Raw genomic sequence first — 14,835 nt, forward strand, 5'->3', positions numbered from 1 at the left:
TGATTCTGAATGAACTGAATTATTCTGGTGGATGAAATTAACCAATTCTGTCAAGCAGTTGTGAATGCAACTTTGGTTGTTCACACTAACTTGTTCTACATGAGGCCTGGAAATGTCACCAGTTGATATTGCGCACCCAACTAATACTTCATCAGAAAATTTGGCATTTTGCGTGAATTTCACCTTGTTTGTTCAAAACATTTTCTGCCTTGGCTAGCGATGGCGAGGCATTCCGTCACAAGGTGATCCAAAGTTTCTTCTTCCTCTACACAGAATCTCCATTCGTTGTTTTCTGCTAGACTCATTCTGATGAGGTGCTTTCTGAGGCAGCAATAGTGTGTAGGGAATCCATTGAGGAGGTGCAGCATATTCTTGCTGAGATCTAGATACTTTTTAGGTCTTGCAGTATTAAAGTTTCAAAGACACTTTTCGGAATAATCCAACCCAGACAGATTCCACCAGAATGTTTCTCTTTCGGTTTTTTCCTTCTCAGGATTCTTGTAGGTGCATTTACCCATCCCATAGAAAAGTTCTGAGCTAATAGAAGGAATTTGTCTTCTTTTCTGGTGAAAGCCTTGCCCTCTTCATTTTCTTTGGTTTCAGAATGGACGATATGTGAGCTTAATCCTTCGATTGCGGTTGAAATAGCCAATTCATTATTCATATTTTACATCTATTCTCATGCAGAGTTTACTGAAATTGATTGTATCATGTTTCTAAGTCCTTCCATTCGAAAGTTATCATGTTTATAAGACTGGATAGAAGAAAGTCCTTGAATTCAAGCACGAATTTGTCATCACCTTATCGTTTTAGACCGTTCCCTACGAATTTTATCATAAAAACATCAAATTCCTAAGGTTACCTGAACAAAAAATCGACCATCTAACGATAAAACCCTGACCAAGAACATGCCCGAACACCTCCATCCAATCCTCATCTCAAATTTAACGATGTCAGTGTGTCGTTCAAGACCGCCCCGTTCAATCCGAAAGGATTACACAGAAATTATGTTCGCAGGACCGTAACGCCCGACTTCCTCGTCAACGCCGTTTAAGCTGCATACTTACGAGGGCATTAAAACTATACCTGGTACATTATTCGTTCCCAGTTCCTCATTTTCATCGCCGGAACGACGCTCTTTAACGTCCTCACCGGAAGTTGTCGTTAATGGGGACGTACGTCGCCTTCCGAGACGTGCCAAGAGGTGGGGGGAGATGGGATGCTGCGAATATTACTCTAATTAAGGAGTTCCGAGAGCAACGGGTCAGGAAATTGATACAGGTGTTGGCATGCCGCATCGTTCTGTGGGTAAAGAGAGATCGCGAGAGTATATCATTTCTGCCTCCTAATGGCTTGTTATAAGTTGGGGAAGTAACACAAGAGCGAAACTTTTCTCCATGATCAATAGCAGGTTCCCATCGTTTTAGTTTTGGCGTGCTTGTTTTGGGAAACTGGAGAACAGAACTGTGAGAGGATACCTGTAAAAGGTTTTCTAATAGGAGGTATTCAATTTGGAATGGTTATATGGCAACCTTCGTAGTATTTTGTGAGGTTTCTTATGTCATTTGTGTTCAATAGGTTATGCCATTTAGACATAGACAGATACACGTTTCAACAGCTTTTAGAAATTGTTAAATTTCTAGAATTGTGCTTCTTTGTGTAAGATTTCAGGTCAAGAGGCCAAGCCACTTGCAAGAAAAGGAGCCCAAACTCCATCTATTGGCCCAGAATCTTTCTGTGATATTGCTGTAGTACAAGAAAAAGTTTGAGGAGAAGGAAAAACCCGAAAGAAAAACCCGAAAGAAAAACTCTCTGATGGAATCTTCCTGGGTTGGCTCATTCCAAAAAGTTTTTTCGAAACATTGATACTGTAAGATCTAAGGAGTATCTGAATCTCAGCAAGATAATGCTACTCCTCCTCACTGAATTCCTCACATGGCATTGCTGCCTCAGGAAGCACCTAATGAGAATGATGCTAGCAGAAAATGACGAGTGCAGATTCTTTCTGTGGTATTGCTGTGGTGCAAGGAGAAGTTTCAGGGAAAAGAAGAACCCGAAAGAGGAACACTCTGTTGGGATCTTCCTGGGTTGACTCATTCCGAAAAGTTTTTTCGAAACTTTGATACTGCGAGATCTAAGGAGTATCTGGATCTTAACAAGAATATGCTAAACCTCCTCACTGGATTCCCCACAGGAAGACTAAACTTCGGATTAGCTGGTGATGGATTGCACCGCCACTGAAAGCCAACGCAAAATTCTTTGGATAAAAGATTTGTAGAAGTGAGGAAGTAACCTCCTTGAAGCTATCCCAGATACCGGAGTTGATTAAAATTCCAGAAGTAGAGGTTTAGTTGTAGACTACGACGACCAATGACCATAAAAGCTCTGATGGGAGGCTCAATTGATCACATGATCATGAAACTCCTCTTAAATCTTAAATAAACAATTCCTAAAGTCCAATTGCTGAATACTCTCTAAGTAGTGTACTTTTCCAAGGTAACAGAAGGTCAGATCCAGATCTCAAGGCCTTCAATAAACATTTTAGCTCTCCCAGGTCAGCAAAGAGTTGCGCTATGTGTTTCCAAGTTCTTCAACGTGCCTTTCCATGTGTACATTTTCAATTATGGAATAGAATAAAGAAAAGTAATAAAGAAATCTTCCACAGAAACTTCCGAAAGGTGTAAGCCGTGTAGTAGATTTTTAATTACAATATTATTATCGCCTAATCTTTCGTTCCTGAATTCAATTTTAATTTGAAAGTTTCGAACGTAAATTCATATTAAATATCGGAATTAATTCCATAAGAGCAGCCAAATGATATTTTAATTATAAAAGTATCGATCCCGGCCATTGGTTGCTTACACTACGCTACGCTAATGCCTTCATGCACGAAATACTGATATAACTTGTAAACTCACCTTTTTGGACTCAAGGAAAGTCCTGCTACACTATTACTAACTATTTCCGTAAGCGAGTTCAGGAAACTCATTTTCAGTCTTGATTTCTGAAAAAGAAAAAGAAATATTAGAATTGCATTCGTGGATATACGTGAGGGATCGAATACTAATTGGTACAATGTAAGGGAGGAGATATCATCGCGTGTGGAATCTTTAGCTAAAGCGCAGCTCGGGGATTTACATTCCCCAAGATCCTTGAGGCTATTATATAAGAGGTTTACCATGTCGTCGCATTGTTCATATACGTGACCAGAAATAAACAGGACGTCCAATATATGTGGACTTGATAGAAACGTAGTATACATCGAGATAGATATTTTAAACCATCATTGTTTCTTATTAGTTTTCTGTGGTTATTGGATTTACTTACAATAAGTAAGATTTGATGTTATGAATGGGAAAGTAAATCACTTGATACGATGTAATCACACATTATTATAATGCTATATAACAGTTCCTATCAATTTAATCCATTGAACTAGTACCCAATTCCGATAGATCTACCTTTTAGATAGATTCACCTTGTTTTCGTTGTGAAATATTTCCATCATACCTGTATTACTATAAAATTTGGCCAATTTTCATGAAAATCTCAACAAAAAGCTAAAATATCATCATAAAGGGGGGTTCCTACCGTTGCAGTCCATTCTTTTTCTATCTATCTCGTTAAAAATTCCTCAAATAACACCTGTAGAGGCTTCTGGCAAACGAAGTTTTCGACTGACACAATACCATTACGTTCGAAAATATCATCAAATATACATGGAAATCATCTGGATCTGAATCATTGTTTCTTGCATTTTTCCTGTCGATTCGTCCAAAATTCAAAAATTCTATTCGAATATCATCTGACTTTTTATATTTCTATCCACCTACTCTGAAAGCCATCGATGGTTGATATCGGGAAACACAGATTTAAGAGAAACGTCAGAATGTATAGGAAATTACATATTTTTGCGTGATTTTCGAGAAAACTTTGATTGATTATTTATGAAAATAACAAATGAAATACCTGTAATCATCCTTGTTATCTGTTTGTACATCTGCAATGTCCTAATTATGCAAAGAAACCACGGCATGAATGAAGTTTGACCTTGTACGTCCTCAGTCCAAGTATTTTCTATTTGCAGCTTTTAAAATTCGAAAAACATTCATATGGGGGCATATTTCGTATAGATATTTTAGTCAAATATCGAATTCCTGTATTTGAATCGATATAATTAACCAAGTTCATCATTCTTGTTCAATCGACTATTCGGAATATTCTAGAAACGTCAATTGCCGCGGTCGTTGCTAAGCGACGGATATCGGACTTTTTTCCTATTGGTCGTTCACGTCGCGTCGGCGTGAATCTGAAAATTCGTACAGAAATTTCTCCAAACTTTATTCGTTTATAGCTTGGTAATCCCAAAAATTCGATATACAGTAAAACTCATATGAAGCCGAGAAATATTTTTCGTCATAATTCATTGGCAAAATAGTGGTCCCTTATTGGTTCAATTCGCAATGAAGGAATCAACACAATAACTCTCCCGTGGAGTTCATAACCAATCAAAACCAACGAAATGAATAATTCATTTTCAGATTTTAATCTACAAAGTTCTGAGACGCTACAAACACATCTGTGTCAGTATTTCCCAGGGAACGAATCACCCAAAGTAACTCCTCTTGAAGCATCATCAGTTCTGTATCCAGTCCGAAAGTTTCGAGGAACTTCTTTATTGAAATAGAGTTTCAAAAGTTTCACACGAGCAATATTCCATTTCCTCCTTACGTTTCTATCGAGTTTTTCCTTGTTCTTCGATCATCTGATTCGAGATAGATTCTCTTCACGTTCGAAATATCGGTGACGATCTGGTGTGATACACATTTCTTTTTTCTAGAGCCATATTTCTCCGGTTTGAAGGTTCGAGAGATGAAGTTACTTGAAAATTGATGGATTTAATTAATTTGTCAATGACAGGGCAGAAGAAATAATTATAACTGATCTCAAACTTTTATTGAGTTTTAATGATCGAACATGATGACCCAATATCAAACACTACAGGCCAATTGAAAAGTCCCCGGTCTAACATTGAGGGCGATACAGCGATTATAGCGATCTTTGAACTTTTCGATAGCATTTTTGTGGTGCGATTTGTCTTTCGCTCCAAAATAGGCCTCAGTTTCGGCGATTACTTCTTCATTGTCGCTAAATTTCTTTCCAGAGAGCATTATTTTGAGGTCTGAGAACAGGAAAAAGTCGCTGGGGCCAGATCTGGCGAATACGGTGGATGCAGAAACAATTCGAAGCGCAATTCATGTAATTTTGTCATTGTTTTCATTGATTGGTGACACGGCGCATTGTCTTGATGAAACAGCACCTTTTTTTTCTTCAAATGGGACCTATTTTTAACTACTTCATCCTTGAAACGATCCAATAACGCTATATAATAATCGCTTTTGAAGGAAATCAATGGATATTATACTTTGCGCATCCCAGAATACTGATGCCATAACCTGGTCAGCTGACTGTTGTGTTTTTCTTCGCTTTAGATTCGCTTCACCGTGTGCAGTGCACTCAGCTGACTGTTGATTGGACTCCGGAGTGAAATGATGGAGCCATGCTTCATCACCATGCTCAGAATCATTAACACGTTGTTGCTTTTGATCGATTGTGAGCTCGTGCGGCACCCATTTTGCACACAGCTTTCTCATGTACAAATATTCGTGGATGATATGATGTACAAGTTCAGATGGTATCTTCACAATGTCTGTTATCTCGATCAACTTCACTTTACGGTCATTCAAAATTATTTTGTGAACTTTTTGATTTTCGTTGGTGACAGCCTCTTTTGGGCGTCCACTGCGTTCGCCGTCTTCAGTGCTCATTTCACCATGTTTAAACTTAGCATACGAATGAATGATGGTTGATCTTCCTGGTGCAGACCTCAGAAACTCTTCAAAAAGCCAAGATTTTATAAGCACACGAATTTCTTTTATTTCTCATCTTTTTTCAAATAACAAAAGTAGCTACACCCACAACGCAATATCTCACAAACTAATGGTCGGACTGCTGTCAAATTTTGACACGTTTCGTTTGAAGCTTGGTATTAACTAAATATCATATGGATTCAATACTAGCACCGCCATTTGTGCATCAGACCGGGGATATTTCAATTGACCTTATATTCATATCTTGCTAGCCCCGTTGGTTACAAAATGGCGAATGCGTTTATTAAGTTGGGAAAAAATTAATATATTGCGGCCAGGAACAGGTGATTGTCAGTTGATGCCAGTTCCAGACTATAAGGTGGAAGCATAAGAAGTTCCCATTCGAGCTCTGAGTTGTGCAAAAATGCTTTTTTTTCAGAAGGTTCATTTAAGATCAGTGCAAAAATAATAAGAATATATCACCATTTCAATCTAATACAATCACCTAACAATGAAACATGGTATAATTATAATTAAACCCATAAATCAACTATTGCCTCAGTCACAACCAAAATGGAACATTCCAACATACAATCCCTTTGGTAGATATAGGTAGATATTGATTCATCGGACTATTGCTTGGTTCATTAAATGAGACGTAACCAAATAAGCATGAAGTCGTTTCTGACAAACGCTTTGACTCTCTCTATCTCTCCCCGTCTCTCTCTTCACCCTGTTCAGAAGTCATTCGAATCTGACATGGACCGAATGTACATCATACAACATCAACATCCGTTTACGGCATCTCGGTTTGTTGAATACCTCTACCTACCTATTGCAGCCACATGCTTTGTCCAAGACGTTATTTGCATCTTCTATAGGATTGGTTATGGATTGAATTGAAATCAACAGAGCTTGAATTGGGGATTCATTATTGATAGAGATGAGGGTAGGTTGTGGAATAGATTGAATAACTTTGGGACATCGGGGTAACCCTATGCTTTGCTGCTGAACTCCTTGAACTTGCTCCAAATTTTGAGGGTTGATACGTTTATAAGAAAAATCTGTTTGATGGCGAAGTAGTCATATACTTATGAAGTTTTATTCAGATCGAACTGAAATTTGAGGTTTAGTTGTACAATAGCAAGTCGAATGTTCATGTAGAATTTTGTGAGAATCCTATAAAAAAAGTTGAATTTAAATATATCAGATTCCAATTGAATTCAGTTCGTTAATCGATAAAGTTACCTATACGAAAATTCAGCGATGGAAAAAGTAATTTTTATCTAATTCTGTGGTTATTCCGTTCATTCTTCCACATCTTGTAGAACAAAATCGTGCGGGAATATATCAGAAACGCACAGTTTTCATGGTTATATTTTGATATTATATGTTGGTACTCCGAACTTTCCGCCACGGCTTTATCTGTCAATTCATCAATTTGCCTTAAAGAAATCAGTTCTGCCAACCAACATTTTTCAATGCAAAAATCACTAAATTATATTTATGGAAATATTTCATTAATTTCAATGAAAATGCAATGAATCAGAGAAAATAATGTATAATACTCGTACAGAAGGCTCATTCTACCACTCGTTCATTCCAAAACTCGAATTTTGAACTCGTGGAAGAATATCAATGCCTTCTGCACTTGTATTGTAATAGTTATTTATAATACAAGTGCTGATATTCTTCCACGAGTTCAAAATTCAAAAACGAGCCACGAAGTGGCGAGTTTTGGAATGAACGAGTGGTAGAATGAGCCTTCTGTACGAGTATTATACATTATTTTCTCTAATTCATCGCATTTTCATTGAAATTAATGAAATATTTCCATAAATGTAATTTAGTGATTTTTGCATTGAAAAATGTTGGTTGGCAGAACTAATTTCTTTAAGGCAAATTGATGAATTGACAGATAAAGCCGTGGCGGAAAGTTCGGAGTACCAACATAGAATAATAAAATATAACCATGAAAACTGTGCGTTTCTGATATATTCTCGCACGATTTTGTTCTACAAGATGTGGAAGAATGAACGGAATAACCACAGAATTAGAGAAATAACTATTCTGATCTGATAAGTATCTGGAGCACAGAATATATTTCGGAGATTGGACTTGTTTAGAATTTAATCGATTATTTGCAGGAAGAGTTAAGATATGTTAAAATGGAAAAATATACAAAGACTAAATGGGTTGTCAAGTTCATAAGGATTCATTAAGGATGGAAAACGATTTCAGTCATGGCCACCATGCTCAAGGTTGCAACACCAATGATTAAATTACGATTCAGAATACTGAATGATGTAGCTAACAAGGATTTCATTTTACCTCAGTGATTTTTTGCAAGTGGAACATTGAAATCTTTTTTAATGCTTTATTATAATTATAACAAGTTATACATTTCATATATTTCAAACGTTAACAATTGAGAAAGTTATCCATGAAAATTTGTCATGTAAAACCAGAATAAGAACGATTAATTGGAACATATAGGTTCTGCCACCAATTGACATTGTTTTTTCGTTTTGAAATTGTTATTAGAGGCATTACATCCGCCATAGAATGCTTCTACACACTCATCGTCAACCCAATGGTATACTCTTATACGTGCTTTGCAGGATACAGGTCCTAATTCAACAGGTTTGTCACAATCTAGAAAAATTAATGTGATAAAGATGAGAATTATGATTTTATATGAAAAGAAGATTATGATGAAACATTCCATGTGATATTTTGTAGTTTCGAGAGAGAAAAACTTTAATTTGAAAGAAATGCTTGTTATGTACAATGTTCATGAGTGGCAGGACAAGTTAAAATTATTCCAAAAAGTACTGATACTGGGTACCTACGCGGCTTTTGGACGAGTGTTGTTTAGAAGTTTATTGAGTTCTACTGAAAAATTTTTTATCCGAAATTCTATATTTCAATATTTATTCATTAGATATCTGTGTGTATATGAAGTCTATTGATGAAATCAAAGGCATCCAAAAATTCAGTTTCTCTGATCTGATTTTACTGAGAACGGACTGATTTTTTTTTTAGAATATTCACGGTAATCTACAGGGAGTATCAAAAAAAGGCAATAATTAAGAAGAAACAAGAAGTAAAGAATTTTCGAGAAGCGTAGAGTTTATGGGAAGAAGATGTAGCATACATTCTAGTTAGGTATATAAGTGTAAGATTAAAACGTACCGTACTATGTAATGATCATCAATATTCTCATAAAAATATTCATGAATTCTTTAACACTTTATTAGAATAATAATAATAAGATATAGAAAATTCAAACTTTAACAAGAAACTTCAACGTGGATGAAAAAAACGTAAACTTGACAATTATCCACGCTATTAGTATTTTTTCTTGGAACATATGGGTCCTGCCACCTTCTCGCATTCCTTTTTAGACTTGAAATTGTTTTTAGAGGGATAACAGCCACCGTAGATGGCTTCTTCACATTGATTGTTATGCCAACGGAATACTAAAATTGCTGCTCTGCACTGCATTGGTCCAACTTCAACAGGTTTGTCACAATCTAGAAAAATGAATGTAGCAATGATGAGAAGCAATTATTGTCGATTGTTATCGGGTTTACGGCCGGACGGACGGCACCACAGAACACCAACATTGTGTTATAATTTTGTGTGAAAATATACTAATAATTTTTTTTGTACCAAAAATGTGTATTCATTGATGGTTTTCAATTGATAAAAGGGCGTACACATGCAATTATTTTAAATAGTGAGTGAATAACTGAATAATATCTACTGAACACATATGCCATATAAAATGGCAAAAAATATTACACAGTATTGAGATTATAATTTTAAATCGATATTAAATACGAGATATTCTGATTTTCACTATTTTATTATGTAAATAACAATTGTTTCGCTGCTGATAATTATTATCTAGATAATTGAATGGTGGAAATTGAATTAGTTTGTATTTAATATCAATTAAATGGATTTCTACAAAGTAATCACCAATTGAAATGAACAAATATCAAATTGTATAACCTATTGGAAAACACTAACTATTGAGTTCTAAACTAGTACAGGGTGTCCCAAATTCGATGCTGACTGAGAGCAACCCGAGAACTATAAGACTTTCCGAAATAATAATATATTAGCTTTTTTTTTTCTTCTTGAGTTGGCACTGAACAAAGTTCTTCAGCCACACAAAATATTCACGCTAGGTGTTTTATATGAGTTTGCCATTTTTAATAACGTGTTTTACAAAGATATTAGCTTAGAACATTAATAAGAGGAACGGAAATCGCCTTGTAACTCATGCATTTAATTTGATGCCAACATTCGTCACTCCTTGTCTGACGGGACACTACTATAGCAGTAGCGTAACATAATTTAATTAATTTCGAAATTATCAATTCATGCTCAAAAATAGTTTACAATGGGATTTATTCATAACAATTCTTTCGTGTTTCGAAAGGGTCAATATTTTCCTCATTTTAATGATCTAGCTATTGTGAAGTCATGAAAAAAGGATTCCTGATAAAGCATTCAACAATCAAATCAGGATTCTCCAAATCTATGGCTCGCAAACACAATCGGCTAGCTCGATTGTGATTGGTGACGCTATACTTCCATCTCTCTTGTATTCGGGATCGAGCACAAATGTTTATTCTAAGGATATTAGAAAGCAGATCATAGATATCTTGATTCGGTTATAGGGCGTTTCAGAAAAATGACCGTTTCAAATATTTCACTATTTTTCCTGGTTTCTGTTCGAAATACTCGAAAAAAACGTTTTTTCAGTAATCTTTATGATTTTCAGAAACGCCCTGTAAATCGAGAAGGAATCTATGATCTGCTTTCTGATATCTAATTATTTCGAAAAAAGAGATCGAGGTTCCTTTAAAAATTTTTCTTCAAGTCTTATAGTTCTCGAGATGCTTTCAGTGAGCATCGAATTTGGAACACCCTGTAAAATCACAATGGCTATTGCAAACACCATTAAACTCAGTCTTGTATAAACCTCCTCATTCATGAAAAAATCCATTTAAATTTCCAACTGAGGGTGACATATTCTATCACAATGGAAAACCTCATCGATTTCGCATCACGCTTCGGACATCAGAGGCAATAAAAACGGTTATTAAAGGAAATGATTTCAATTTAATGTTTCCTATAATCGCATATTCTATTAGGTATATCGATTGGGCTGAAAACAAGCCGTGAAATCCGATATTGAACTGTAATCGGCAGTTATGGTTCTTTCAGATGAATCCCGATTGGAATCCATTGAATTCCGTTTCGAATACAACTCTCTACAATGCAGTTTATGAAGTTCGCGAATTCTCGGAGTCCATCAATCGAACACAGAATGCCATTTGCATTTTACCAGCGGATGAAACCTAGTTTGGCATGCGGTGATATTGGCTGTGTTTTTCAGTTTTTTTTTTATAGCCGATCACTTTCGAAAACCCCTAATTGAGTTTGTAGAACCGAAAATTCCGTTGTGCTCTTTCATTTATGCGCTTATTATACCGATATAGAACAGATATACAGGGTGGGACACGGTTTATGGTACCTTGGACTTTTACGGAGAACGGAAGGTACGATTTTATTGGAAATTTGGTTTCTTGGGTAGGAACCACTGCTCTATCGATCAAAAATATTTTGTCGCTTATATCAAAAAGTACTAACAACTTCGATATTTCAAATAACGGGTGTTTTTTTCGAGGTATATAACTTTGAGTTGGCATTACTGTTCAAGATGGCGACCGATTTAACAGCTGTCAAGTGATTCATTCTCAGTTTGGTTTGGCAATTCATCGTGAAAAGACTCACGCCTGAACAACGCTTGCAAATAGTGCAATTTTATTTCGAAAATAATGGTTCTGTGCGGAATACGTATCGCACACTACGACCATTTTATTTTATTTAGCGATGAAGCGCACTTCTGGTTGAATGGCTACGTCAACAAACAATGGTGATCGGTATAGAGCCATGATTACTAACTTTTTCATTCCTGAATTGAACAACCATGATGTCCAGGAGTTGTGGTTCCAACAAGACGGCGCAACATGTCACACAGCTCGTGCCACAATCGATTTATTGAAAGACACGTTTGGTGACCTTTTAATTTCACGTTTTGGACCTCTAAATTGGACTCCAAGATCTTGTGATTTGATACCGCTAGACTACTTTTTGTGGGGCTATGTAAAGTCATTGGTCTTTGCGGATAAGCCACAAACCCTTGACCATTTGGAAGACAACATTCGCCGCGTTATTGCCGATATACGTCCACAAATGTTGGAAAAAGTCGAATCCTATTTAAAATGTAATGCCACAAAGTTATCTTGCGGATAAATAAAATTCATGTCAATCGAATAATCCATCGTTGTTTTATTGCAATTTAAAGTTCTATAGCTCTAAAAAAACACCCTTTATAACCTACACCAGTGCTGAAAATATTTCCTACCCAAGAAACCAAATTTTTAATAAAATCGCACCTTCCATAAAAATCCAGAAGACTATAGACTACGGCTCACCCTGTATACAGGTTTTTCAAGAATGACGTTCTGAAGAAAATTGTTCCAGAAAGTTCTGAATGATAAGTTAGTTTTAACTTTAAATTTCTATTCAGAACATTGATGAGTATATTGAAAAACACACAAATATAAATAAGTATGCTTGAATAAGCCTAGAAACGCTATTGAATTTTCTATGACAAATGTCAGATTCTGAATTATCCATGAATTGAGGAGTGACATTTTTTAGGAGTTTCAGAATTTCCATGCATGCATGCAAAAGATACATAATATGTTGAAGAATATTATAAATTAATCAGTATGATACCTACATAATTGAAAAAATCGTCGAGGGAAACAATTTTCGAGATTATTCAAATATTTTCGAACTAAAGAATCATACCGTTCTTAAAACCCAATAACAATTTCCAGCGGTAGATTATTTCAACTATACACTTGTTTATTGAATGAATAGTACCTAGATGAATCACATGGAATGTTTAGCTAAAAATTTGAAAACAAAGATTGCATGCTCTTACTCACCTTCTTTTGTGAACGCAGAGCTGGATAAATGAAACAGAACAGTGACTAGCATCAACGAAATACAGAAACTTCCCATTTTAAGACCTTGGATTGTACTTTAAGATCTATTTGCGCTGTACTGATGTTGCTGAACGACTTGTGGAGCTGAAGTGAGTAAATTACACTTTTCCTACCTTTAAATTAGCTCTCTAATTAATGATCATTCAATGGAAACGAGATAGCAATGGAAAACAGCGAGGAAAGGAATATTGATAACAATTTTCGGGTGACTGTTCTTTGGTATCAGTCAAATTTCGAATGATACCATAAATATGTCATTGTCATGAGTCGTTAGACTTCATTTTGTATGACAAAAATTGTCTGATGAATTTTTATGAACTCAAGGATAAAGCAAATTGAGCGTGATTTCCTTTCTTTTAATTATCAGTAGAAAATAAACACTGCTCCAATAATGTCTTAAGATATTCAAATTGACATTTTTGCGAAAATATAACAGATTTTAGCATATTCGGACTTTTGGTTTCTGGTAAGTATTAAGTTAGTTAAAATAGGTTCGAAATAGAGAAAATAATTGAATATTCCTGCTAGAGCTGTAAACAAACGTTTTACTGGCATAAATCCGGTTTTTGTTCAGTTGGCACAATTGTTTTCGAGAATGTGAGCATGTTACACATAAATTTAATTTCAATGAACTCATAATTACATTTGCATTTCTGAACAAATTTACCTCATGTTTATTTTATTTGAAATCTCAAACTTCTATGCATGCGAACTCTAAATGTGGCAATTCCAGAATGTCATGGCAGAATTATAATTTTTTGTTTCGAATGTACATAGAGCAACTTTTGCAGACCAATTGTAATCCTTCTATGAAAGGCATTCAACATAAAAACTGTCAAATGGAAGTGAAACATCATTTTAACCTAAGTATGGATTATGGAGGGTTTTCTATGTAGGCTTTAACTTCACGAATTTCATCTTTAAGGTCTTTAATCGATTGTGAAGCATTGGCATATAGGTACTTTATCTTTCAAATTGCCCCCAAAGAAAAAAATTCTGGTCGTGTTAAATCACAAGATGCCCTTTATGTACGCCACTGGTGGCAACTGAAAATATGATTTTTTTTTTCAAGAATTGAAGCTCCTATTGAATACAAACATTCTTTCAAATTTAGTTGAAAATTTTTGGAAACTGTAGAAGTTATGAATGGAAATTACTTTTAATTTTTCATATTCAACACCCTGTATCTCTGCAACGAACGATATTTGAGAAAAGAAAAATCTTATTTATTCTTCAAGGCAAATAATCTGTTTCAAAATGGCAGCATAGTTTCTGGACACTCTGTATATAGATATCTATGTGATCTCCAAGAGCGCAACTGAACACTCTATGTTAGTGGTTTCCTCATTTTTACTCTTAGTTCTACAGTTAGTCAGTGTAAAATATGAACTTCATAAAAAGCCACAACTACTCAATCTTAATTCTCAGAGCAACATTGCATTTTAAGTCGGATCATTGGAATGCATTTTGATTTTACGCATACTGAACTAGATCGCAAACGTTTTTGACCTGGCATCAGTGCTTTTATTCAATTTCCAGATGTATCAAAACAACTGATAGAATTTCCACCACTATTTCACTGATATCTGACAAATATCTGTATGACCAATAACAAACCAAAGACAACTGCTCTTATCGCTATGACGACGTTGGTATCCATGGATACACGGGTAGTTCGACAAAGTTGCAAATAATCGCTTTGGCGAGATTTCAGACGAAGATATCAATCAAAATATTGATGGAGCTATACCTAGTTATACAAAAAAATCGAAATCGTGCATTTGGAGGAAATTTGACATTCTGTATGAGTATGGAACGCAACTACAAGCTGAATGCAGTTAATATTAACGAAAACTAGCATTAAT

The 14,835-nt window shown here is 35.5% G+C and overlaps 2 protein-coding genes across 2 annotated transcripts in view; both read right to left on the bottom strand.

Moving 5' to 3' along the window:
• Positions 1-14,835, bottom strand: part of LOC123672816 (BAI1-associated protein 3) — a 73,199-nt gene that overhangs the window by 46,324 nt on the left and 12,040 nt on the right. The window contains exon 2 of the mRNA XM_045607117.1: positions 2,919-3,004. Within this exon, the coding sequence (XP_045463073.1) occupies positions 2,919-2,989 (71 nt within the window). The 5' untranslated portion in view covers positions 2,990-3,004. The remainder of the gene's footprint in view (positions 1-2,918; positions 3,005-14,835) is intronic.
• Positions 9,110-13,218, bottom strand: LOC123672818 (kappaPI-actitoxin-Avd3c-like). The gene is made up of 2 exons (XM_045607119.1): positions 12,911-13,218; positions 9,110-9,406 (listed from the first exon to the last, which is right to left on the bottom strand). Exons 1-2 carry the CDS (start codon positions 12,984-12,986, stop codon positions 9,222-9,224), a joined length of 261 nt encoding a protein of 86 aa, XP_045463075.1. The 5' UTR covers positions 12,987-13,218; the 3' UTR covers positions 9,110-9,221.

The sequence above is a fragment of the Harmonia axyridis genome, chromosome 2 (genome assembly GCF_914767665.1).
Source record: "Harmonia axyridis chromosome 2, icHarAxyr1.1, whole genome shotgun sequence".
Taxonomy (NCBI): domain Eukaryota; kingdom Metazoa; phylum Arthropoda; class Insecta; order Coleoptera; family Coccinellidae; genus Harmonia; species Harmonia axyridis.

Excerpts from the sequence above, each read along its gene's own strand:
- LOC123672818 (XM_045607119.1), bottom strand. The coding sequence starts at position 12,986 with ATGGGAAGTTTCTGTATTTCGTTGATGCTAGTCACTGTTCTGTTTCAT. Across the intron at positions 9,407-12,910 it reads CTCTGCGTTCACAAAAGAAG|ATTGTGACAAACCTGTTGAA; the intron begins GTGAGTAAGAGC and ends TCATTTTTCTAG.